Genomic DNA, 26935 nt, shown 5'->3' on the forward strand with positions numbered 1-26935 from the left:
ATATTTTCCATGCACGAAACCAGAGCCAGATATTTTCAACACATTTTTCCTGTCATCCACATCAATTTCAAGAATTCTCACACTAAACACTCTGACATGTCTATGGCAAGATGTATTCACATCTGCCATATATCTTCCACACCTGAATACATACACACATCAGTTAATCATTTCCATTCACCATCTATATACACTCAACATCTTCTGTTTGTAGTTGCATTTAGGCATTTAAATCTAAGTTACATTGAAATCTGTCGTTTGTTTGTGTCCCACAGCTTATACCCATCATTATTTCAACATAATTTCACTCAAATCAACCCATTTACTCTTACAAAGCCATTCAGCTTAAACTTTTAATCCCCCATCTACCTATATGTGCTACACACTCATCATACCAATGATTTAGCTAAACATCAACACCAATCTGTAAATGCAATTTATCAACCCTAAGTGATCACAGGCAAAACTGCACGGTAATGCCCTTTTCAGATAAAACCATATTATGAGATCCCTTGGAAACAACTTATCAAACACAATACACGGATCTGCTCCCAGTCATCAATCACTCATCTCATCTACCCACAACCAATCACAAAATGCCTGAGTCTTACCCACAAACACCAATCAAAACATGTCTGGCATCTTACCCACAACCATCAATCAAAAATGACTTACCTCTGACCCACAACCACCAGTCATTCATTTATGCCGATTCCAATAATACACTCGCATCACCGGCAAACGTACCCCTCCCATCCCATCTCTTCCAACACCACAACCCCCCCCCCCTCCCCCCCCCCCCCCAACTGTTTCCATCCATTCCCCAACCCACCCTCACACTTCCATCACCCCCATCCCACAATTATATTCCTGTGAACCATCTACCATAGGACTCATTTTGAGGATGTGACTATTTGAACACTATATATACCAAGGCAAACCTGTGGTGATCCACGCACATCAATGATTGATCCAACCAATCCGCCTGCTTACAACTGCTCTTTATAGTTGATTCTTCAGATGAATATCACCACACACAAACCCCCTGATTGGCACCTCTTGAGTCTTAATTCTCCAAAGCTGCAGCAGTTTTTTTGCAAACCCTCATTCACTGGAAGAACCTTCTTTTGTTTCAAAATCAACTATCAGACATTGGAGAAACTTTCTTCTGAAATCACCACAAAGCCAAGCCTGGCTCTTCTGATTTTTCCTTGGACACATTGGATTCAGCCCTAGTTCACAATTTTCAAGATAGCTGGTACAAAGGTAGGCTTTCTTTATGAGATAGGTAAAAAGGCAGGCTTTCTCTCAGCCCCATAGGTCATGATTTTTGACATAGAGTACAAAGGCAGGCTTTCTCTAAGCCCTAGTTCACCATTTTCCATATAAAGTACAAAGGTAGGCTTTCTCTAAACCTTAGTGCACCATTTTCCAAATAAAGTACAAGTTGGGCAGGCTTTCTTCAAACCCTAGCTCACCATTTTCCAAATAAAGTACAAAGGCAGGTTTTCTCGAAACCCGAGTTCACCATTTTCCAAATCACGAACAAAGGAAGACTTTCTCTCAACCCTAGGTCACAATTTTTGACACAGGGTACAATTGCAGACCTTCCCTGAATTTGACCAAATCCTTGATGAACTGTGGCCCATCCGAGTCCTCTGCGATCAGTTTCAAGTAATTCTGATTGTCCCCGCGTGCAGCGGCAGAGGTGAGTGCAATCCCCTGATGCTCTGCAGTGCACTGTGCTTCCATGTCCATTTCTAGGTGCTTGCTACCTTCCACCTGAAAAAGAAGATGGAATGTGGCTACCTGAACAAATGTGTCATAATAAAAAACTGTCAGGGACCAAAAAAAATGTGGAAGATGAAACCCATATGATTTAAGAATCAAAACACAAGAATGGTATGTTATTGGAACGTTTAGTTTATGACAAAACAAAACGTTACAATCACTTATCTTTGAACCAGTGGACAGACAGACAAACACTTCATTCTGATGCAGATAATATACTCAACTGAGAAAATGTTCCAAGAAACTTGCTGGGAAGAAGCAAGCAAGGCAATCTTTTGACTGCTTTGCAAAAGATTGCCTCACCTGCGTCTTCCCAGCGAGTTTTCTGTACCGGACTTGAGTTATGTCTCGAGGTCATCAAACCCAAGAAATTTGCAAAGTTTCAAAGATCTAGCTTCAAAAAACATCTGTGAAAACCTCAACTGCTCATTACCCATACAAATTATTCTGGTGAGCCAAAAGTTCAACTAACAAACAAATAAACCAACAGAAGAAAATGAAGCATGTACAGTACACTTTACTTGCAACTGGCTTGCATACCTGAAAGCTGATATGGCGATGAGAAGACTCCAGGTACTTATTATAGTACCAGGTTTTCAGGTCATGGAATGTGATGCTTCTCAATGTGGAGATCTGAAAAACAATAATGACAGGGTTTGAAATTAAGTTTCATGCGAATTAAAGACGCACAAAAGCAAATAATTTCACTACAATTCTGCTGAATTTAAATCAGTGTCCATCCATCACAACTGTCTTCTTTATGTGTGTGGGTAAACACACCTCTTTTCCTGTTAACCAAAGAACATAGTGCCAGAAAGGCAAACACATTCTGTACAATTACTTCTGTTAATGTTATGTAAATGTTTGCATGTCTGCCTGTCTGTTAGTTTGTCTGATTTCAAGGACAAACGTACCTCTCTTTCCTGTCGATCAAAGACGTAGTACCTGTCCAGAATCTCCTGCCAGTAGCGACTGGTCTCGTCTCCCAGCTGTGTGTCCTCCACTTGTTTAGCTACAACACATGACCTCACCTGCACACACAGGGACAAGGCCATGCACACACCTGTAAGTAGCTAAAGCTATATGGTGCACTATCAACAATACCTTTCAAACATGATGGTCATGGTGACCTCTTCAGTATAATTTTGCGATTTTGGCATCAATCAAAATGTGTATGCATGGGCATTGTCTGGCATCGGCTGTCCAAACAAAGTTATGATGCTTGAAGTGATTAAAACGCCATCATGTTGACAGAGCTGCTAAGATTTTTCAGGTTAAGGGAAAGGAGATGCCAAGGACTGTCCTAAACTTCAGAAAATTGCTGAAACTGTCATTGCCTTTTTGGCAAATTAACTCAAGTAAATGAATCCTAGTAGCATTAATGGTATAAGAACTGTTTTTATCCCCATTGCTTGTACTCTTTGAAGGATGGAACATGCAGTGTTGTAAGTGTGTTCTGATAAAGTCAACCGCAGCCGGCTTCCTGCTACCAAAAAGAGAGTATGCAATCTTTAAAAGCGCAATGATCTGTGTTGTGTTGTGCATGTGAAGGTGGGACAAGTATCAACAAGTCAGGGCATGTCAATTTGACATGGATAAAGTTTTAATTTCTCTCCTGCCCTGCTATGACCAGTGATCCAACCCTGGAGCAGAAACACGGCAGAGTTGTGCCACTAAACCGCTGGATCCAGTTATCCAACCAGATACGCTGCAGGGTTATGCAGCGAGTAACCACTTAACCACTGGATCCAGTGATCCAGTCCCGGAGCAGAGACATTGCAGAGTTAGGCAGTAACCACTAAACCACTGGTTTCTGTAATCCAACCAGACACACTGCAGGGTTATGCAGTAACCACTTGATCCAGTAATCCAATCCTGGAGCAGAGACATTGCAGAGTTATGCAGTAACCATGAAGCCACTGGCTTGTGTCAATTGGTGACCTTTAGCTTTTGTCATGTTAAAATTTGAGTGAACTTACCAGATCCTGGAACTGGACTTTGTTCATTTTGTTCAGGGTTTTCTGGAAACGCATCATGAATCTATTCACGCGCTGGGCAACCTCTGACATCCTGAAACAAGGATAATTCACCTTTTTATGAGTGGACACATTTACATCTACATGATTGTTTGATCCTGAAACAAGGATAATTCACCTTTTTATGAGTGGACACATTTACATCTACATGATTGTTTGACTTTGGCAAGCATGCTTAACAAATAATGCAATCCACAAGTTCTTCAAAATGACTTAAGCTGAAGAAAACAGAGGACACATTACAATTACTAAGTCAACAACAGCACTGCTTTTGTGCCCTTTGGTGTTATACACAATTAGGCCACTGAGTGAAAATGTCTTTGTCATACCCAAACTTGTTGGCATGCGTCTCAACCGTGATAGAAAATCCCAGAATGCCATTGGAACAGAGTGGCTGACAGAAGACGCCGTAACCCAGCTGCTGTTTTGTGCGCAATTTGTTGAACAAGGGTTCTTTCATCTTCGCCTGAAAGTGGAAGAGCATACTATTACTACCTGAACATACTCTGTCATAGCCAAACAACACAGCTGCAACATTTCCCACGCAAAAGAATTTTCAAAAATGAATAAATAATGGAGAGGTCAGTCAGGTTAACATGCTTTTCACATCACAGCTGATAGCCTGTACGCATTTTAATTTTTTATCCATGTGGAGACAGTAGGCAAGAATAATTTCTTACACACTGTTGAGACATGTATTTAATATCATTCCTGCAAGCTATCAGCAAGGATGTAACCTTTACATAACATGAGCAAAACACAGATTTTTGTTGTGAACTAATAATAAAATTAAAGCTCGAGTTACTGACTTCAGTATTTTCTGGATTATTTCAAGGACAAGGTTACATGGGCCAAGAGTTTGTCCGTCTCAAGTCTCGTCAAAAAGAGACTACAATCTCCAGTTTGCATGTGTTTTTTGCACCCATGATGTATCTAAAGCATTCTTCAAGTACAACAAATATTTGCACACTAGAACAACAAAGACAAAGAAGTAGCTCATTGTATGTAAATGTTAATATGTTATAACACATATGTATGCTATTACATTACACTAATAAGAGGGAGCTATCATAAAGCTGAACTCATCACTCATGATGATGATGATGATGATAACGACAATGATGATGATGATGATGAGGATGACGATGATGATAATGAACATTATAGTGGTTCAATGAAACTAGACACCATCAAGAGTTTCGTTCACACTTTCACTAACACAATGTCATGGTCTTAGAGTGATTACCCTCGCCATAGTTACAAATCACTATTAACAAACAATCATGAAGATTGGCTTGCGCAGCATCTAAAAATACAGCAAATTACCAGCTTATGCCATCTCTGTTAAACACAACACAATTAATAATACTAAAATAATCATAAGTTTATATTCATGTGTCAGATCCAACAATAGTTCCAAGAGCTTAAGAAAATTGAATATAAATTATAATTAAATACATACACAAATAAACAGTTCTGATCAACTTCAGAAATTAAGTTTTTTCTTCTGCTACGATGCCCCTGTCTCTTTATCACTTTTAATTAACTCTCACCAACAGTGTTTTCAGTACAGAGGAACCCCCCCCCCCCTTTTAAAACAACCCAATTTAAGACTCCCTCCCTCAAGACCCTGTTTTTTTAGATTTTCTGTTCATAACCTCTGTACATTTACCTCCATTTTAAGACTCCCGCCTTTTTTTAGACCTCATTTTCTCAGATTTTTGGAGGTCTTAAAAGGGGGGTTCCACTGTACACAAATAAACAGTTCTGATCAACTTCATCAATTAAGTTTCTTCCTCTGCTATGATGCCCTGTCTCTTTATCATTTTTAATGAGCTCTCACCAACAGTGTTTCCAGTACTTACAGAGAGCAGCTCGTTCAAACAGGAGTCTCTGATGGTTCCAGGCCCCTGCTGGTAGTAGCTTGTGACACAGGAGTTGGTGTCAGTGGGATTGACGGCTCGAACACGGCAGTGCCAGTCTCCGGGGGGTATCCTCAGCAGACGCTTCTGTCATGACAACAGATAGAATGAAAACAAGAGCGACGAGGCGTGATAAACCATTCAGTCAAGCTATTTCACTGAAATACGCCTGATACTCTCTAACTTTTTTTTTATCAAACAAGACAAGCAAATGCTTACATGACTCTCCTTCGTCATTTCCCATTACAGTGGAACCCCTCTTTTTTTAGACCCCAACTCTTTCTCCCCCCAAATAAGATGTACTCCCTTCCCTTTAAGACCCCCCCCCCCCCTCCCCATCCGATAGACGACTCCCTCCCTTCTTACCCCTCCCCTCCCCCTACCATCCTACACAATAGCAGACTCCCTCCTTTTTAGCCACGTCCACCCCCCCCCCCCCCCCCCCCGATTAGCCCATTCAAGACCCAGTTTTCTTAGATTTTCTATTCATAAACTCTAAAAGTTTGAAGACATGATTTTAATTTTTATTTTTTTAGGTCTGAAAAGGAGGATTCCTCTGTGTGTTACCCCCCTCCCCCCCCCCCCCCCCAACCCGCCACTTAAAACAAAATTAATTAAAAACTGCTGTAACAGCTTCACAAAATAATGTTCAAGAGAACATTCCCTTCTGACTTATTGACACAAAATGGATCCCAATGTCACCAGTGTCAATCCATTCAGTAATCGAACCCTGAGAATACCCCACCTATACAAACTTGCAGCACTCTGACCCCCTTCGCACCACCACCACTAGCCTCATACTCAACAAGTGATTTTAATTTACAAGAAAAATAATTCTTTGACCAAATTAATTTTTGCTGGCCAAGACAAAACATACATGTGCACTCAGACACTTGAGTGACCTCATTTCTGACACTATGACATCATAACATGATGTCATCACCAAGAGTCTAGCCAAGACTGTGACCAAATCAAACAATAACATCATAGCTTGATGAGGTCAAGACTTATATCCTTGATTGGATTGGATTGGATTGGATAAGATTTACAGTCCAGTGAGGTTACCCTCATGGAAATTCGGGCTGCTTTCTCCCCGGGGAAAGCGAGCTGCCATACATACGGCGCTACCCATATTTTTTTTTTCCTGCATGCGTGTATTCATGTTTCCTGAGACTTAATGCCGTGTGAGATGGAATTTTTTTACTTTATTCCCAGTCCCACGGGTATTTGATGGACATTTTTATCTGTGCCAATACAATTTTGCAAGGAAAGACCCTTTTGTCAATCGTGGGATCTTTAACGTGCACACCCCAATGTAGTGTACACGAAGGGACCTCGGTTTTTCGTCTCATCCGAAAGACTAGCACTTGAACCCACCACCTAGGTTAGGAAAGGGGGGAGAAAATTGCGGCCTGACCCAGGCCTGAACACGCAACCTCTCGCTTCCGAGCGCAAGTGCGTTACCACTCGGCCACCCAGTCCTGATAGCTCAGTGGACATTTTTAGTGGTGAAAACCTTTTCCAGCAAACATTTTCATGCTGGGACTCGAAAATTTGATGAAAACAAGCCACATTTTGGTCATGCCTGCTAATTACCAACACCTACAATTGTTTTAAATTTTGAGGCTTTTGCTCCCAAAATAACTGAGAAAACCTCAATGTAAAGCATTTACAAACATGACCCCGCTGTGACCCCAAAATGTGACAAGGGTCAACCAAACTAGGGTCAAGTCAGTAGATTATCAAACCCTTGAAGTGTTAAAAGTTTGAAAGCTTTAGCTTCAAAAACGCCTGAGATAACCTCAACGTTCAGATTTTAGGAAACGAACATGACCCTGCTGTGACCCCAAAATTTGACATGGGTCAACCAAACTGCAATCACTTCCTGAGATCATCAAACCCTAAATGTGTGCACAGTTTCAGAGGTCTAGCTTTAAAAACTTCCGAGATAACCTAAATGTTTGGGGATTTTGTCCACAGAGATGAAAAAATTACTGCAATTATTGGGAAAATCAAAACTGGAAACAAAATTGGAAAATTCCAAATTCTATCATGAGGGTTGGCAACTATGGAGTAGTAATGTAAGATTATAACCCAAACTCACCATAGGTAGCTTTTTCGCCGGCACTGGCTTGCGACACAGCTTCTTCTGTACAAACTCTCCCACATTCACAGCATGCTGTAACAAATAAACACACATCATGTTTTAAACAAACACACACACACACACACACACACACACACACACACAAAAACAAACAGACCAAAAACATCTTACAACCTTTTGGTACCCATTAAACAAATACATTTACAGTAGTACCTGCGATGAAAGGACACCCTTGGGACCAGCCAAAAGTGTCCCTACATTGCAGGTGGCCTGTCACGGCAAGTATGCTTTAGTCAAGATAATAAACTCAGGGACAACATGAGGTGTCCTTTCAAGGGAGGTGTCCGCTCATCAGAAGGGCCTCACATCACAGGTACCACTGTACAAACTTAGAAATAGACAAATCTCTGAAATCACTATCAGGGTTTGGCTGTGGAAAAGTTGTATTCCTTGAAGGTGAGGCAAGCTAAGCTATATATATAGCCAAGTGGTAATTTAAAAAAAAAAAGAAACAAGTCGCGTAAGGCGAAAATACAATATTTAGTCAAGTAGCCGCCATTTTTCAGCAAGACCGTATACTCGTAGCATCGTCAGTCCACCGTTCATGGCAAAGGCAGTGAAATTGACAAGAAGAGCGGGGTAGTAGTTGCGCTAAGAAGGATAGCACGCTTTTCTGTACCTCTCTTTGTTTTAACTTTCTGAGCGTGTTTTTAATCCAAACATATCATATCTATATGTTTTTGGAATCAGGAACCGACAAGGAATAAGCTGAAAGTGTTTTTAAATTGATTTGGACAATTTAATTTTGATAATAATTTTTATATATTTAATTTTCAGAGCTTGTTTTTAATCCAAATATAACATATTTATATGTTTTTGGAATCAGCAAATGATGGAGAATAAGATAAACGTAAATTTGGATCGTTTTATAAATTTTTATTTTTTTTTACAATTTTCCGATTTTTAATGACCAAAGTCATTAATTAATTTTTAAGCCACCAAGCTGAAATGCAATACCAAACCCCGGGCTTCGTCGAAGATTACTTGACCAAAATTTGAACCAATTTGGTTGAAAAATGAGGGCGTGACAGTGCCGCCTCAACTTTCACGAAAAGCCGGATATGACGTCATCAAAGACATTTATCAAAAAAATGAAAAAAACGTTCGGGGATTTCATACCCAGGAACTCTCATGTCAAATTTCATAAAGATCGGTCCAGTAGTTTAGTCTGAATCGCTCTACACACACACACAGACAGACACACACACACACACACACACACACACACATACACCACGACCCTCGTTTCGATTCCCCCTCGATGTTAAAATATTTAGTCAAAACTTGACTAAATATAAAACAAGTCGCGTAAGGCGAAAATACAATATTTAGTCAAATAGCTGTCGAACTCACAGAATGAAACTGAACGCAATGCCATTTTTCAGCAAGACCGTATACTCGTAGCATCGTCAGTCCACCGCTCATGGCAAAGGCAGTGAAATTGACAAGAAGAGCGGGGTAGTAGTTGCGCTAAGAAGGATAGCACGCTTTTCTGTACCTCTCTTTGTTTTAACTTTCTGAGCGTGTTTTTAATCCAAACATATCATATCTATATGTTTTTGGAATCAGGAACCGACAAGGAATAAGATGAAAGTGTTTTTAAATTGATTTGGACAATTTAATTTTGATAATAATTTTTATATATTTAATTTTCAGAGCTTGTTTTTAATCCAAATATAACATATTTATATGTTTTTGAAATCAGCAAATGATGGAGAATAAGATAAACGTAAATTTGGATCGTTTTATAAATTTTTATTTTTTTTTACAATTTTCAGATTTTTAATGACCAAAGTCATTAATTAATTTTTAAGCCACCAAGCTGAAATGCAATACCGAAGTCCGGGCTTCGTCGAAGATTACTTGACCAAAATTTCAACCAATTTGGTTGAAAAATGAGGGCGTGACAGTGCCGCCTCAACTTTCACGAAAAGCCGGATATGACGTCATCAAAGACATTTATCAAAAAAATGAAGAAAACGTTCGGGAATTTCATACCCAGGAACTCTCATGTCAAATTTCATAAAGATCGGTCCAGTAGTTTAGTCTGAATCGCTCTACACACACACACAGACACACACACACACGCACATACACCACGACCCTCGTTTCGATTCCCCCTCGATGTTAAAATATTTAGTCAAAACTTGACTAAATATAAAAAAGACTGTTGGTGAGACAAATGCTAAGAAAACAAGAAGAGCAAACGCTCGATCGAGTCACTTTCGCAGTTCTGAATATTATATGAGGCATCAGATGGACAGGAAGAAATTGCTATTCACAACACAATGAGTCACGTTCACATAAAATTTGAGCCCGGTCACTTTTATAGTTTCCGAGAAAAGCCCAACGTTAAGTTGTGTGTTGCCGAACAGAAAAGGCTAGTTATCTCCCTTGTTTTTCTGATAACGTTCGTAAAAGGCTACAGATGTAAATACTTTGATGTAAAGAATAATCCTACAAAGTTTCAATCACATCCGATGAACTTTGTCAAAGATATAAAATGTCTAATTTTTCCTTTGACGCTGACCTGTGACCTTGAAAAAGGTCAAAGGTCAACGAAACCATCGTTAAAGTGTAGAGGTCATTGGAGGTCACGACTAAACAAAATATGAGCCCGATCGCTTTGATAGTTTCCGAGAAAAGTCCAACGTTAAGGTGGTGTCTACGGACGGCCGGCCGGACGGCCGGCCGGACGGCCGGCCGGACAGACTAACACTGACCGATTACATAGAGTCACTTTTTCTCAAGTGACTCAAAAACAAAAGAAATCTTTACTCAACAAGACACGGACAGTACAAAAACAGCGTCAAGGTTTTCATTTTGCTTTTTGGTTCACCTTTTACTTTAATATTGAAGAGAAGCCTCCAAGGCAAAATCTTTGACGATGTTTTTGTGCTGTCTTGATGAGTAAAGATTTATTTTTTGTTTTTTACATTGACCAGTGGAGACACGCCATCGGCGCTTCAGTGAATGAGCTCCAATCAGCATGGTTTTGACATAAATAGGCTAATTGTGCCAGACCCCAGATATAGACATCCACACAAACAGACACAAACACACAGATACACATGTATACAGACATGCACACAAGTGTGGACTGGGTGGCCGAGTGGTAACGCACTTGCGCTCGGAAGCGAGAGGTTGCGAGTTCGACCCTGGGTCAGGGCGTTAGCAATTTTCTCCTCCCTTTCCTAACCTAGGTGGTGGGTTCAAGTGCTAGTCTTTCGGATGAGACGAAAAACCGAGGTCCCTTCGTGTACACTACATTGGGGTGTGCACTTTAAAGATCCCACGATTGACAAAAGGGTCTTTCCTGGCAAAATTGTATAGGCATAGATAAAAATGTCTACCAAAATACCCGTGTGACTTGGAATAATAGGCCGTGAAAAGTAGGATATGCGCCGAAATGGCTGCGATCTGCTTGCCGATGTGAATGCGTGATGTATTGTGTAAAAAAATTCCATCTCACACGGCATAAATAAATCCCTGCGCCTTGAATATGTGCGCGATATAAATTGCATAAAATTAAAAAAATATTAAAAAAATAAATCCCTGCGCTTAGAACTGTACCCACGGAATACGCGCGATATAAGCCTCATATTGATATTGATTGACAAGCACCACCAACTCACTGACCCACCACACCCACACAAACACCGACCAATCCCCACACGTTCACACATTCACATACCTCCCACACACCCACCCACACAATCCCACCCCCCCACACACACACCAACCCCACACAATCCCACCCACACACACCAACACACAATCTCACACACAAACACCCACACAATCCCCCCCCCCCCCCCCCCCCCCCCCGAACACACAAACAATTTTCTCTCTCTAGAAAATTCCTCAGCTGTTAACCTGCGGAGAGAAGTTTCCGGTGACCAGACCCTCAACGTAGAGGCCGTCCATGATTTTTTGGTGGAACTCCAACAGCATGTCCAGTGTCAGGCTGCCTGTCACCTGGTAACGATCTGGTAAAGGGGGGTTGGACGGCTCCGTCAGCGCAAATCGCAACATCCTGAAGCAAACCAAAGATAAAATGACAGTACATGTAAAATAATTACAGTGAATGATCCCTGACAAACATTTATGATACAGATAATGATAAGGCCTCGCTTCCCTCGCTTGTGTCTTTTGATCAAGTTTCTTGGACAATTCCTCAGAAAAGTTTATTATCTGCATCGTAAGTGTTTGTCTGTCAGTGCACTGAAAAGACCGCCGGGTAGAACTAACGTGAATTTAACATTTTGTTTTGTCATACAATAAACGTTCCAAGAACATACCATTCTTACTTTTTGATTCTGAATTTTGGAACGTTGACAGTCTATCCGTTTTCAGATTTTGATGGGAAAGAACAATGACGGGGATTCTTTTGGGTATACGTTATGGGCAGGTAGCCGTTATCAAGAGCAGGTTTAACTTTACAAACACAAAAACATATCAACAACATTTTACAATACAACCTACTTGGCAAATTCGTATGTCTTGATCATTTCGTTGTAGTAGCATTTCTTCAGCTGGCACTTGACAGCGTTGAAGAGTTCCTGTGTCACTGTGAACTCTGACATGTGATTCACGATAAGTTCCAGAACTCGCTGTCAACAAAAGACAAATAGACAAACAAACATAATCATCATCATGACCTCATAAGACATGACATAAGATTGTTTTACAACCACGTGCAATACACTGGAATGTTGCTTTGCTTGAGTACATTTGCACATTCAAACACAACAAAGTACAGATTGCTCACCGAATTGCTTACACACAAACACTGATGCACGCACGCACACACACACACATATATACACACACTCAATAACAACACATTATCATCATTAACATCATCTTCACTAATGTTGAAACAAAGCAAAATGTGATGAAAAAGACTACATCTTCTTTTATTTCTTCCCTTTTCTCTCTTACTCCATTAACATCGATAATTCACTTCCTCAATTAGAAATGATCTTTCCATACATACTGCTCATAATTATTCATACAGCAATTCTTGTGAATAACAAACACATTGGAACAGCACGGAAACAGGAAGCACAGTCTCTCTCAAAGAATTCCATGGGTGGGACTGAAAAAAGTCATGAATCCTGAACTGAACCACACAACAACAACAACAACAACAACCACACAACAACAACAACAACAACAACAACAACCACACAACAAAAAAACATAAAAAGAGAAACAAAAAGAGGCCATAATCGAATCCGGATTTCCGGCCTAAATAGGAAGAATCCCACCCATAGAATTCTAAAAGTTAACAAAAGTGTTGACAAACCGGCAGTTTAGAGCTGAAGCCCTCCACATGAAAGACCATGCCAGTGGAAAGCACCTCCAATGAAAACCTGCACACTTAGATACTTTAACAAAGACAACAAGAAGGGCAAAGCCCATACGACTCACATGCTTTACACATTTTTCCTACCAAAATACATGTGACCTTGACCCAAGGTCAAGGTCATCCAAGGTCATGCAACACAAAGCTGTTAATTCAAGACATAGGAAGTACAATGGTGCTTATTGGCTCTTTCTACCATGAGATATGGTCACTTTTAGTGGTTCACTACCTTATTTTGGTCACATTTCATAAGGGTCAAAGTGACCTTGACCTTGATCATATGTGACCAAATGTGTCTCATGATGAAAGCATAACATGTGCCCCACATAATTTTTAAGTTTGAAACAGTTATCTTCTATAGTTCAGGGTCAAGGTCACTTCAAAATATGTATACAATCCAACTTTGAAGAGCTCCTGTGACCTTGACCTTGAAGCAAGGTAAACCAAACTGGTATCAAAAGATGGGGCTTACTTTGCCCTATATATCATATATAGGTGAGGTATTGAATCTCAAAAACTTCAGAGAAAATGGGAAAAATGTGAAAAATAGCTGTTTTTTAGGCAACATTTATGGCCCCTGCGACCTTGACCTTGAAGCAAGGTCAAGATGCTATGTATGTTTTTTGGGGCCTTGTCATCATACACCATCTTGCCAAATTTGGTACTGATAGACTGAATAGTGTCCAAGAAATATCCAACGTTAAAGTTTTCCGGACGGACGGACGACTCGGGTGAGTACATAGACTCACTTTTGCTTCGCATGTGAGTCAAAAATGGAGGCATCACAAGCTCGCAGCAGAAGCACACACAATGCTTCCCACTTACTCATCAATATTTTACCAGGACATGGCAGCTAAGTAAGCAGCAATACTATGTCTTCCACATTTTTCTTGCAGTGATTTTGGGCATTAGTCCTCCAAATAATTCACAAATGACATGGATGAGATTATCAGCTCTGGCAATGGTATTAATTGCCACTGTGCCAAAGGATTCCACTCTTTCTTTAGGGTAGCATCACAAGGTTATGCTGGAAATGCCAGAGTTGAAGCCCACAACAAGAAAAGAACAAGCAGCTACTCCCCCACCCTCCCCCTCACCCCTAAATCTTAAACCCTGCTCTCTCAGGCAATCCATTCAAAGAATGAGTTTCAACGAAACTAATAACGCTAGGGGGTCCAGGAGGCAGAAGCTGAAGCATTTTGGCCTTGTAAATAAGAATGTAACCCCGTCTGGTGAAAGATACATTGTGCATGTGAAGAAAACCACTCTTGTGTCCCTCTCCCCTGGGTTAAACTATAACACTCTTGTGTCCCTCTCACCTGGGTTACACTGTAACACTCTTGTGTCCCTCTCACCTGGGTTACACTGTAACACTCTTGTGTCCCTCTCACCTGGGTTACACTGTAACACTCTTGTGTCCCTCTCACCTGGGTTACACTGTAACACTCTTGTGTCCCTCTCACCTGGGTTAAACTGTATTGTAAAACATGTTAGGTGCAGGCACAGGTACAGTTCACAATTACAAATCGGGGAGATTTGGGTTGACTGGCTCCCCAACACACATTTACTTTCCCCACCTCACCCAAAGCGCAGGAAGCAGCCTGACAGAAAGAGGACTTACTCGTATCCAGTGAGAGTAGCGGCGTACAAGGACTCCAACAGTTGCTGCTGCAGAATGTTGATGTAGAGGTCAGAGAGCGTGGCGCTGTAACAGGCAGAGAAACTGCACGCGTCACCCATTAATTCCTGATGCAGTAAGTCTTAGAAGAGATTCCATCAGCCAATGGTACAATAGCAAATCATAAAATCATACTGTGGTCCCTCCATTTTAAAATAATCTGTCTGCAATTTTCATTTTGGATTTTGGAGGGGGTGGTGGTCACATTTATCTGATGGCTGGTCCGGTTCCACTGACATTGACATCTGTTCTCACACCTTTACTGCAGGTTAGAAGCTTCAGGTAACTAAGCAACCATCTAGCCATTTCTCCTCTGTGGACAGATGTTCATTCTTGCAATGCTGACACGCCTCATCTTCAGAAGAATCTTCGGGCTGATCTGATGTTTTGTGCATATCTTTCTGGTTATCTTTCTAATGTTTTGGTGTTTGTTAAAAAACCAAAGAGATGTTAAAAATGTGTCAAGCTTTCGCCTATAAAGGCTCCTTCGGGACCACATTCATAGGCAAAAGCCTGACACATTTATTTGTGCTGTCCTTGTCTTAGTGAGTTAAGATCTCTTTCAGTTTTTAATATATGTCTCACCAAGTCATTTTGTTTTTTTTTAGGTTTTGTGTCTTTCATTTAATTGATGTACAGCTATTTTAACTGCAGTCCCCCAAAACATGGCTTATTTGACATTTCTGCTTAATGTTTACGCTCATCCATCATATGATTTTGTAGCCTCAAATAGAGGCTGCTGTCAAGGCAAGATTTGACTGGCTTTTGAGGTCATGGCTCTAATTTTAAAATTTAAATAATTTCCGTGAGAAAAGATCACAAAGTGCATTCCATTTTCAGAAATCTGTTCATTGCTGTTCATTGCAGACACTGTCCAAAAGGACAGTTACCTGATACAATTAATAAAATGTACTTAATTAATTATCTGATTGATTCATTGATTGATTATTCAAATGACTTATTTTTGCAATTGAGTTCTTAATTCATTAACAAATAAATTAATCCATTAAAACTATTAAAATACCAACAACAGGCAAACCAATTAATCAATCAATTAATCAATCAATCAATCGAGCCATCCATCAATAAATCAATGAATCAATGCAGGTTCTGCAGTCTCAAAGAACCCTATGCAGTCCCCTCTATAAAAGACAGGTAGCAAACAAGAGGGGTGAGCGTCGGACTGAGAAAACTCACTTGGACACGCTGTTCGACACCATGGGAGTCATCAGATGCAGCATAATGAAGCCTGAAATCATCAATAACAGTTAGCAACATGCAACCAAAGAGTAAAAAGAAAAAGAAATTGGTAAAATCATTGTAATGTGAGAGAGAGAGAGAGAGAGAGAGAGAGAGAGAGAGAGAGAGAGAGAGAGAGAGAGAGAGAGAGAGAGAGAGAGAGAGAGAGAGAGCAGACAAACAGATTGTCCAGACATGCAGCCATCATAACTGTAGAACAATAAGGCTTTGCTTACTTACCTTTTGGCATTTTGAACTTTTTGTCTTTCTTGTACCACATACGACAAAACTCATTGTCCAGTACCTGAGTTGGGTACTGCAACACACACATTCACAAGACAATAGAAAGAGAGACCTTGTCATACTTCATTGTACAGAGGTTGAATCTCCCTGAAGATCAGGGAAATGTAATAAAGGCACAAAAAAGAAAGACACGCACACACATGCACGTGCACACACACTCACATGTAGTTCACGCTTGCAAACACACACTTCAAACAAACACACTTATGCACAGAACCAGGGACTCTTACCTCAGCTGCTCCTTCAACAAACAGTAAGTCCAAATTCGTAGCTGCAAATAGAAAAAGAAATATAGAGAATAAGACGCTACACAACCATCATCATAAATCGAAAATTTTATGAGTAAATTTTCATTTGATTAATATACTTACCCGAATCACATAAAGCATTGACGCAGTCTGAGATGCTAATGTCTGAAAAGGCTACCCGTCTTAAACAATTTTAAAGGGAAGCAACCCCACCACAAAAAGTGTAAACGTAGCAATGGGCACAACCCAGGGGAGTAATCTCCCATTGGTGTGTACTACGTCACTACCGCTACTCAACACGTGGTAAATATCATACGGCTTTTAAAAAAACCAGGCATGGTACTGAAGGAATGGCAATTTCAGCTGAAATAAAGCCGGGGGTCCAGGGGGCCGCTCAGGCCCCTTGGCGGGGTCAAGGGGCAGCGCCCCTTTGTGGGGGTCAGGGAGCAACGCCCCCTGAAGCTGACGACTTTTTACTAATTCAAATGTGTTTAGTGCCCTCTCCTTGAAGCTGAGAGGGATATAAGTGAAAGATAACAAGGCTTGAGTAAGAAAAAAGAATAATCTCAAGTCAATCAGCAGATTTTTTTTCTTTTTTTTTCCTTTTTTTTTTCCGGATTTTTCCGCCGATCGGCGGAAGAGTACCATGCCTGGAAAACTAAACAAGTCGCGTAAGGCGAAATTACTACATTTAGTCAAGCTGTGGAACTCACAGAATGAAATTGAACGTAGTCCGCCACTAGTGCAAAAGGCAGTGAAAGTGACGAGCCTGTTTGGCGCGGTAGCGGTTGCGCTGTGCTTCATAGCACGCTTTACTGTACCTCTCTTCGTTTTAACTTTCTGAGCGTGTTTTTAATCCAAACATATCATATCTATATGTTTTTGGAATCAGGAACCGACAAGGAATAAGATGAAAGTGTTTTTAAATTGATTTCGAAAATTTTAATTTCGATCATAATTTTTTTTTTTTTTAATTTTCAGAGCTTGTTTTTAATCCAAATATAACATATTTATATGTTTTTGGAATCAGAAAATGATGAAGAATAAGATGAACGTAAATTTGGATCGTTTTATAAAAAAAATATTTTTTTTACAATTTTCAGATTTTTAATGACCAAAGTCATTAATTAATTTTTAAGCCACCAAGCTGAAATGCAATACCGAAGTCCGGCCTTCGTCGAAGATTGCTTGGCCAAAATTTCAATCAATTTTATTAAAAAATGAGGGTGTGACAGTGCCGCCTCAACTTTTTACAAAAAGCCGGATATGACGTCATCAAAGACATTTATCGAAAAAATGAAAAAAACGTCCGGGGATATCATACCCAGGAACTCTCATGTCAAATTTCATAAAGATCGGTCCAGTAGTTTACTCTGAATCGCTCTACACATACACACGCACACACACACACACACAGAGACACACATACACCACGACCCTCGTCTCGATTCCCCCTCTACGTTAAAACATTTAGTCAAAACTTGACTAAATGTAAAAACCATAAGCGGGGTCGGCGGGAGGGCATAAACTATGTGATTCGGGTAAGTATATTAATCAAATGAAAAGTTACTCATAAAATGTTCGATTAAATTACATATTCTCACTCCGAATCACATAAAGCAGATAGCTTCAACAAGGCGGTGGGAAAGAAAATCTAACTCACTCTCAAATTCTTGCCAGGAACTGGCCCCCTGCAACTAAGGCAGGGAGGGCTCTAGAACCGTCCTGCCGGACAGCTGCGATGTCTCTGAGATAATAATTTATGAAGACATCATCAGACCTCCTCCAGCCTCCTCGACCGTAAAACGGCCAAAGAGGAGGCCCAAGCCCTGGTTTGGTGGACTCGGGCCGAGCCAAGGGGAAAAACAGGTTGCGTCCCCCCCTTGTCCAAACGGCTCCACTCGTAAGCTTGTCAAATGAGAGCAGACACCCACCGAGCCATAGTCGTCTTAGCAATGTCTTTTTGTCTCACCATATTAAGGGAGATAAATAAAAGCTTTTGAGATTTTGATCTAAGCGGCTGTGAACGGGCAAGGTAAATGCGAAGGGCTCGGACAGGACAATTAACCGAGTCTGGATCTCCGGGAGCCAAGATGTTGGTTAACGGTTTAATACAAACCAGCGGGGATGCTTGATCCGGAGCCTGATTCTTCGCCAGAAAATCTGGACAAAAACTCAAGGAAACTGAGCCATCGGGCTCATGAGAGATGTCCTCCGGACTTCCGGAGAGGGCATGTATCTCCCTGCGTCTGCGAGCAGACGCTAACAGCAAGAGAAACAGCGCTTTGCCTGTCAAGTTGGGAAAACTAGCATCTTGCAAAGGCTCGAAATCTGCCGAACGCAGAAATTCGAGAACCAAGAAGAGGTCCCATTTGGGCATGGGAGTGCGAGCCCTAATTTCCTTAAGGGCCGCACCCTTAATAACACCCGAAATGACGCCGCTGACATCAATAGAACGTCCTATCTGCCTTAAGGTCACGGAGATAGCAGATCTCCTCACCCTCAGAGAGGAAGCGGAAGCTCCCTGAGAAGACAGGTAGGAAAGATGGTTTGCAACATGCATAGAGCGTGGAGCCAACGCGTTCAAACCATGGGCCTGACACCAGGTTGCCCAGGCCTTCCAATGTGATGCATACACCGACGAAGTGGACGCTCTGTGAGAGCGTTGCACCAAGTCAAGTGTCTGTTCTGACGCTCCAGAACGCCTCAGCGAGGACCGTACAACCGCCACACGTGAAGTTTCAGCAGCTGGGGCTCTTCGTGTGGAACGCCGGTACGAGGCTTCACCAGTTCCCCCCTCACAAGTGAGAGAGGAATGGGAGGGCCGTGAGCGAGTCTCAGTAGGTCCGCAAACCATGCCTGAGAGGGCCAAAGGGGGGCGACCAGCAGCAGTGATGGCCCCTCCAGGTCCGCCTTCCGGATTACTCGGCCGAGCAATTGGAAGGGAGGAAAGGCGTCAGCCTCCAGCCCCGTCCAGGGAATGTCCAATGCGTTCGTGTGCTAAGCCTCCGGATCCGGAAATGGCGAGACGAAGATCGGAAGCCTCTTTGAGAATCTGGTGGCAAAGGGGTCCACCAGAGGCTTCGGGACGAGGGCCCAAAGACGAAGCAGCGCCCCGTGAGTGATCGTCCACTCTGATTGAAGCACTCTGTCGGAGCGACTGAGCGCATCCGCCAGAGTGTTCAAGCTCCCCGGAAGGTACCTGGCTGTGAGAGTGATCTTGTGTTGCCAGCACCAAACCAGAATCTCGCAGGTCCTGCTCGAGAGACGGGAACCGCGAACCTCCCTGCTTGTTCAAGTAAGCTGCCACAGTCGTGTTGTCTGTAAAAAGACGAACATGCTTGGCCTGAAGGGAGGGCTGAAACTCCGCCAGAGCCACAGCCTCTAGCTCCAGCAAGTTGATGTGCCACAGGCTCTGCTCTGCCGACCACAGACCCGACGCTGTCTGTCGGTCTGTGTGTGCCCCCCACCCCAGCAAAGACGCATCTGTGAAGAGGTCCGTGTCTGGGGGAGACAAGGCGATCGGCACACCTCTGCAGACCCACTCCGTGTCCAACCACGGAAGGGTCGCTGACTGAAACTATCCCTGGAGAGGGACGAGGGCGTTCCAGTCCACACAGGGAGAGTCCAAGTACGGTTTCAGCGCAAACTGAAAAGGCCGCTTGTGAACTCTGCCCAGGGGAACCAAGAGAGCCATAGACTCCATCTGCCCCAAGATGGAGGTCAGCTTCCGGAGGGAAGCCCGCAGAAGAGGCAAAGTGGAGCAAATGAGAGCTTGGAGCTTGTCCACCCGCCTCTGGGAGGTTGGACAGTCCAAGAAACCGTGTTGAAAGACATACCTAAGTAGGGGAATGTCTGAGACGGAATCAACTCCGACTTTGATCGGTTGATCGAAAAGCCCAACAAGTTGGCCTCTCGAAGAACCGACTGGGTATGACGTGAGCAACCTGTCTGGCTTTGGTTCAGAATGAGCCAATCGTCCAGATACGCCCGCAGTCAAATACCCTGCGACCTCACCAGTGCGCATAACTGTCTCACCACCATGGTAAAAACCCACGGTGCTAGAGACAGCCCGAAAGGGAGAGCGCGGAACTGGTAGATCTGAACGCCCCACCGGAAACGAAGCCATTTCCGGTCGGCCGGATGCACAAGTACAGCAGTCCCTGCAATGTACGGCCCCCGGCGTGAGCGGACACCTGACATGTACGGACACATTTGCTCGGCACGGAGTGTTTTCCTTCTATATTTGCCCCCCCTTAAACGGACACCTGCAAAACGTGGACGCGGACACTCATTTTCGGTCCCAACAGCAAGTCATACCTCCAATGTACCATCGTCAAATTTTCACCACAACAAAATCGATAACAGAGCAGTCCGGCTCTTGGTACAAAGATCACAGCCGCAATGGCGTGATGACAGTCACTGATAACTTGAGTGCACGTGTACCCATCAGAAGGGGGGGGTAGTTTTGGTCAGGAGTGGAGTACATGTATGCGAAGATGCCAACATGAAACTGCACTGTGCTCTTTATTCTTGTCTGTTGGACGTAATCAACAGAAACCACAGTCGATGAAGGTCCTGAGCGAAAGAGTGAAAACCCGGCCACAGTTCTCAGCATCGTGTGTCTGTGTGTAACCTCTTTCATTGACAAGATACTCTTGTTTCCCCTCAGCCTTGACCAGTGAATCGGTTGCCTAATCTGTGAACCCTTCAGTTGTCTTGCTTTGTCAAAAGTTAGACACAGTCAACTGGTTTTGCTCTGAGTGAACAGTGCAGCTGGTCTCTCTGGTCACAGCCCCAAACAGTACACGGCTGGAGGGAGTGAGAGAGGGGGGGGGGGGTGGAGGGGTAGCTGGCTAACCTCTGTGGGGTGTATGGTGTCACTACATGTCAGCAGGAAGAGCATTGGAGAAAAATAGAGAGGTGTACTCTTCCACACAATTTCCAAGCATCAGCTGTCACGGCTTGGAGTAGGCATTAGTGAGGGAGATCGAGTGGGAGCTGTGTTATGTACAGTGTATTTCCGACTGAAGAGTGAAAAGTCACTGCCATGCCACATGATCGGCATGCAGTCAATAAAGCCAGACAAGAAGAAAATAAATTTCATGATTATGACATGCAGCTCTATCTGCTGCTATTTATTCAAACTGGTTTTCAAGCTTATTCTTGCAAAGCATCTGCACACGCTCCTCTGTGCTGTGTTTGTGTGGCTGCTTTCGTATGTCAGTGCATGGTGAGTGTGTTCACTGCCTTGAGGATTTATTTGATCTCTTCTTTTCAACACTTTTCATACAAATCATTTTTACAGAACGTTTAAAGAAGTATTAGGAGTTTGTTGTTATTGTTTAGTAGCCACAAGAAGTGATTAGCATAGACTCAATCCTGTTGTTTGTGTGTCTCTGTGTGAGTGTATGGGGGAGGGGGTGGTGTGGTCACCCCTCCCGTGACCGGACACCTGCAATGTACGGACAGTTTTGCTATGGCCCAAGGGTGTCCGTTCATGAGAGGGACTGCTGTATGTGGAAATATGCATCCGTCAGATCTATGGAGGTCGCCCAGTCTCCTGGGCGGAGAGCGTCTCGGACCAAGGCTGGCATCTCCATCTTCAACCGTATCATTCTCAAGAAGGTATTGAGATGCGATAGATCCAGAACGGGACGCCACACTCCTGAGGCCTTGGGAACGGCGAAAAGCCCGTAGAACCTGAGGGAGCTGTGGTCTAAGACTCTCTCCACTGCGCCCTTCTGCAACAGCGAGGCAATTTCCGCCTAAAGAACGGACCTTGCATCCTGCGAGGAGGGGGACTTGAAGACCGGCGGCCGCCGGGACAGAGGTGCCTTCTCCTCCTGCCAGAGCAGGCGGAAGCCCGATCTCACCACGCCCACAATCCATTGGCTGTGTACAGAGACCAACCAATGAGAAAGTGCCCGGGAGGGGCCGCCTGCCATCACCAAAGTGGAGGGCGGAGGGGGAGTGAGACCGGGAGCACTTCTTTGGGGATGGGGCTTGCTGCTAGAGCCGCCCCGCCCCCTGCCCGACGCCGATCTTTTTCTCGAACCTCGAGAAGAAGATCGCGACTGCCTCTTGTCTGCCGGCTTGGGTTGGCCAGAGGCCTGCGCTGGCTTGGACTGAGAGGCCTTGGTCTCCTTCAAGCCCTGAAGAGAAAAGTCAGAGAACTGGATCTCCGTTCTTCTGGCATCAAAGACCAGATGGCCGAACAGAGAACCCTCTACCACGGGCGAAGCTCTCAGAGTGCCTCGCGTAGACTGCTCAGTAAACTGAGAGTGGGCGACGAACAAGTCCCTCCGGCACATAACGGAAGCCCCCACACCACCTTTGAAGCCGTGGAGATGACGGTCGCCACCACCACCACCCTCACCTTCCTGTGTATATATCGCCCTCCCCCTAACACCAAGAACAAGCTGAAGGATTCTACTTCGACGAGTTCTCCCAAGCCCTCGACCACTACAACGTGACGTCCCACAGCGCCATCGTCCTCGGTGACTTTAACATCCACTGGGACTGCCCTGCCAACGCTGACACCAAGCGGGCCCGTGCGCTGTTGGACAGCTACAGTGTGGACCAGGTCGTTCCTTTTCCCTCCCACTCCCGTGGCCACATCCTGGATTGGATTGTCACTCGACCCTCGGACAATCTGGTCTCCAGCCTCGTCGCCAACGACCATCTTGTCTCCGACCACACTGCCATCAACTTCGTCGTCAACATCACCAAGCCAGCACAGAAGCGGAAGATGGTCACACGTTGCAAGGTACGAGACATTGAGACAGATGCTTTTGGAGACCAAGCTGCCCTGCTGCTTGCCCAGCGAGACCCGTCCTCTGACCCCGCCCATTTCTTCAGCTTGACTCTGCGCCAGCTCCTCGACAAACACGCCCCGCCATCCCTAAGCGCAGTCTCTGAGCGACAGCCGGCTCCCTGGTTCTCTGAGGACATCACAGCCGCCAAGATCGAGAGACGGCGAGCGGAGCGTGCATGGCGACACTCTGGCCTGGAGGTTCACCGGAAAAAAGAAGCACGCAAGCCATCACTGCTGCCAAGGTCGAGCACTTCCACGACCGCATCGCCAACGCCTCATCATCCAGGGAGCTGTTCTCCATCATGTCCTCTCTCCTGGGCTCCTCCCCCGCTGTCCCCTTACCCACTGCTCACCCACTACAAGATATCCCGGAGTTATTCTCGGAGTTCTTCAAGGACAAGATTGACAAGCTTCGGAGAACACTCGATCAGCAGCCCTTCGTCCCGTCCCCACCCTCCCCCTCCTTCTCCGGCTCCCCCCTCACGTGCTTTCAGCCTGTCACTCAAAACCACGTCAAGCGACTCATCACGAAGACAGCCATCAAGACCTGCGAGCTAGGCTTCCTCTTCACAAGCTCCTGCCGTCTATCACAGATATCATCAACATCTCCCTCGCCACAGGCGTCATTCCCGACTGCTTCAAGTCTGCCGTTGTCCGCCCACTCATCAAGAAGCCCGGCCTTGACGTCAACGAGTTGAAGAACTACCGTCCTGTGTCCAACCTGCCCTTCCTCTCCAAGCTTCTGTATCATCCTGGAGCAGTTGAGCGCCCACCTGTCTCGGAACTCGCTGATGCCAAGTGTACCAGTCAGCGTACCGCCCTCACCACAGCACCGAGACGGCGCTCCTGCGAATCCCCACGGACCTCCTGAACGCAACAGATAGCGGTCTCGTCTCTGCCCTTGTGCTACTGGACCTTTCCGCGGCCTTCGACACGATCGACCACCAGCTACTCGTCGATCGCCTCAGTTCCACGTTTGGCATTCACGACACCGCCCTCTCTTGGTTCCGGAACTACCTCCAGAACCGCTCTCAGACTGTCACCACTGATTCGTTCTATTCTCAGCCTGTCCCTGTCCGCTTCGGCATCCCACAAGGGTCTGTCCTCGGCCCTGTCCTTTTCACCCAACCCCTCTCCCTGGTCATCGAACGCCACGGCTTGAACTACAACTCCTTTGCCGATGACACGCAGCTCCAGAACAGCGCCAAGCCGGAGGACGTTGACCATCTCCTGGGATCCATCTCCAGTTGTTTCACTGACATCAAGAACTGGATGACTGAGAACAAGTTGAAGCTGAACAGTGAGAAGACGGAGGCCCTTCTCGTTGGAACACGACAGAAGATTGCTTCCCTCACTGTGACCGACCTCCAGCTGGATGACGCGACTGTTCCAATCTCCCCTGCTGTCAAGAGCCTTGGCGTCTTTCTCGACTCCACTCTCTCCATGCAGACACACATCTCCTTCACCATCAAGACCTGCTTTTTCCACCTACGACGCATCGCCTCCATCCGTCGCTACCTCACCCACGACGCCTGTGTCAAGCTGGTTGTCTCCCTCATCTTCAGTCGTCTGGACTACTGCAACTCCCTTCTGGCTGGCCTCCCCGCCTCATCCATTCATGGCCTACAACGAGTCCAGAACGCTGCTGCCAGGCTGACGTTGAGGAAGACGAAGCGAGACCACATCACCCCCCTACTTCGCTCCTTGCACTGGCTCCCTGTCAACACCCGAATCTCCTACAAACTGTCCACTCTGGTCTACAAGTGTCTCAACGACTCTGCTCCCGAGTACCTTCAATCCTCCCTGGACCTGTACACCCAGCCCTCCGACCGTCCCCTTCGTTCTGCTGCTGACCCACTCCGCCTTCACATCCCTCGCTCGAAACTCGCATCTGCTGGTCAGCGTGCGGGCCCCTCCGTCTGGAACTCCCTGCCGCTTGAGCTTCGCCAGAGCCCCTCTCTTGACGTGTTCAAGAGTAGGTTGAAGACTCAGTTCTTCCCGTGGCTGGCTGCGACTTTCATGTTCGACGTGATGTGTTGTGCCCCAAAAGACATTCTTGTGCTGTGCTCTGTGAGAGGTGTTTTCTTTGTGCTTAATATTATTTTGTTTGGACCTAGCTATTGATGTGTACATTGTTGTTAAACAGTTGTTTGTTGTATGTTTATCAGGGTTTGCTAGTGTGTGATAGGGTTGTCCGTCTGTAGATGTTAGTTTCTTTGTTAGTCCTGTGTTGACAACTCTTCGACAAGCGCTTAGAACTGTACCCAAGGAATACGCGCTATATAAGCTTCATTTTGATTGATTGATTGATGAGCGTAATGCAGGGAGGACAGCCGCATCTGTTCCTCATTCACCCTAGCAAGGGTGGAGAGGAGCGTGGAAACGTCATCAGCATCCTGATCTGCACTGAGTGTGACAGATCCAGTGACTCACTGAGAGAACGGGAGAGAGCTCTGATGATCGTCTCCGAGATGGAGGCAAGCTCCAAAAGCTGACGACCAATCTCCTCTGAAGAGACCAGGGTTTGGTCTGGCAACACAACACCCGAGTCCTTCTTGAAAGGCTTTGCAAGCAGAGGAAGCATTTCCTGTGTCACCGACAACGGTGCACGCGGAAGCGCAAAGGAAGTCAACAAGTTCCGGCCAGGCTTCGGCAAGGTAAACTTCTTGTGACAAGAAGGAACGAAGGTAGAAGCCTGTGTAGCCGAAGCCAGCCAAGGCTGGGCCTGTTCCGGAACTGGACCGTGAGGAACGAGTAGCGGAACAGGAACGTTAGGGCAACCACTTCCGGCAGGGGATGGTCGAGCCAACACCTGCAAAAGCTGATACGCCACCGAAGGAGACTCTGCGAAATGGAAGCGGGAATCACCCTCCTTCGCGTAACGAAAATCCGACATCGCCGACGGAGCGGCGGAAACGGAAGAGGCCGAAGCCGATGCCCCCTCCGGGAAATACCTGGAAGTCACCTCCGCCGCAGCTTCAAGGGCAACCCGAAGCTGTGACGGAAATCCAGAACGTGTCTGTTCACTGACTACCGACTGTGTGTCAGAATAGTCAAGTGAAGCACACGGACCGAAGTCACAGGTACTGGTGGCAGGCTGGTGAACTGGATAGCCGGAAACCGGAAACCCATCCGACCGGAAACCATTCTGACTCATCCCCTGACTGGCAAGAAGGAAAGAGTAAGAGGAGGGAACATCCGGAGCCACCGGAACTGAATAGGCTGTCGACACAACACCGAGAGGGTGAAGGGAAGACTGCCCCGGCCGGGGCTGAAAGCCTGAATGCCCGTAGGGCGGACTAGTTCCTCACTCACTGACATCCGAGTAGGAGCAGCAGGAAGAGAAACAGCGTATCCGGACGG

General features: G+C 44.9%; 1 protein-coding gene across 3 annotated transcripts in view; it reads right to left on the reverse strand.

Annotated features, from left to right (window-relative positions):
• Nucleotides 1-837: 837 nt before the first annotated feature.
• LOC138966477 (nardilysin-like) overlaps nt 838-26935 on the reverse strand; it is a 76561-nt gene continuing 50463 nt past the window's right edge. For all 3 annotated transcript variants that reach the window (XM_070338737.1, XM_070338738.1, XM_070338739.1), the window contains 14 exons: nt 16738-16778; nt 16445-16520; nt 16163-16214; nt 14909-14992; nt 13228-13294; nt 12402-12529; nt 11793-11952; nt 7854-7928; nt 5693-5836; nt 4157-4293; nt 3771-3861; nt 2706-2822; nt 2332-2424; nt 838-1782 (listed from right to left, as the gene is read on the reverse strand). In XM_070338737.1, the coding sequence (XP_070194838.1) occupies nt 1570-1782; nt 2332-2424; nt 2706-2822; nt 3771-3861; nt 4157-4293; nt 5693-5836; nt 7854-7928; nt 11793-11952; nt 12402-12529; nt 13228-13294; nt 14909-14992; nt 16163-16214; nt 16445-16520; nt 16738-16778 (1478 nt within the window). In that variant the 3' untranslated portion in view covers nt 838-1569. The remainder of the gene's footprint in view (nt 1783-2331; nt 2425-2705; nt 2823-3770; nt 3862-4156; nt 4294-5692; nt 5837-7853; nt 7929-11792; nt 11953-12401; nt 12530-13227; nt 13295-14908; nt 14993-16162; nt 16215-16444; nt 16521-16737; nt 16779-26935) is intronic.

The sequence above is a fragment of the Littorina saxatilis genome, linkage group LG5 (assembly GCF_037325665.1).
Source record: "Littorina saxatilis isolate snail1 linkage group LG5, US_GU_Lsax_2.0, whole genome shotgun sequence".
Lineage (NCBI taxonomy): Eukaryota > Metazoa > Mollusca > Gastropoda > Littorinimorpha > Littorinidae > Littorina > Littorina saxatilis.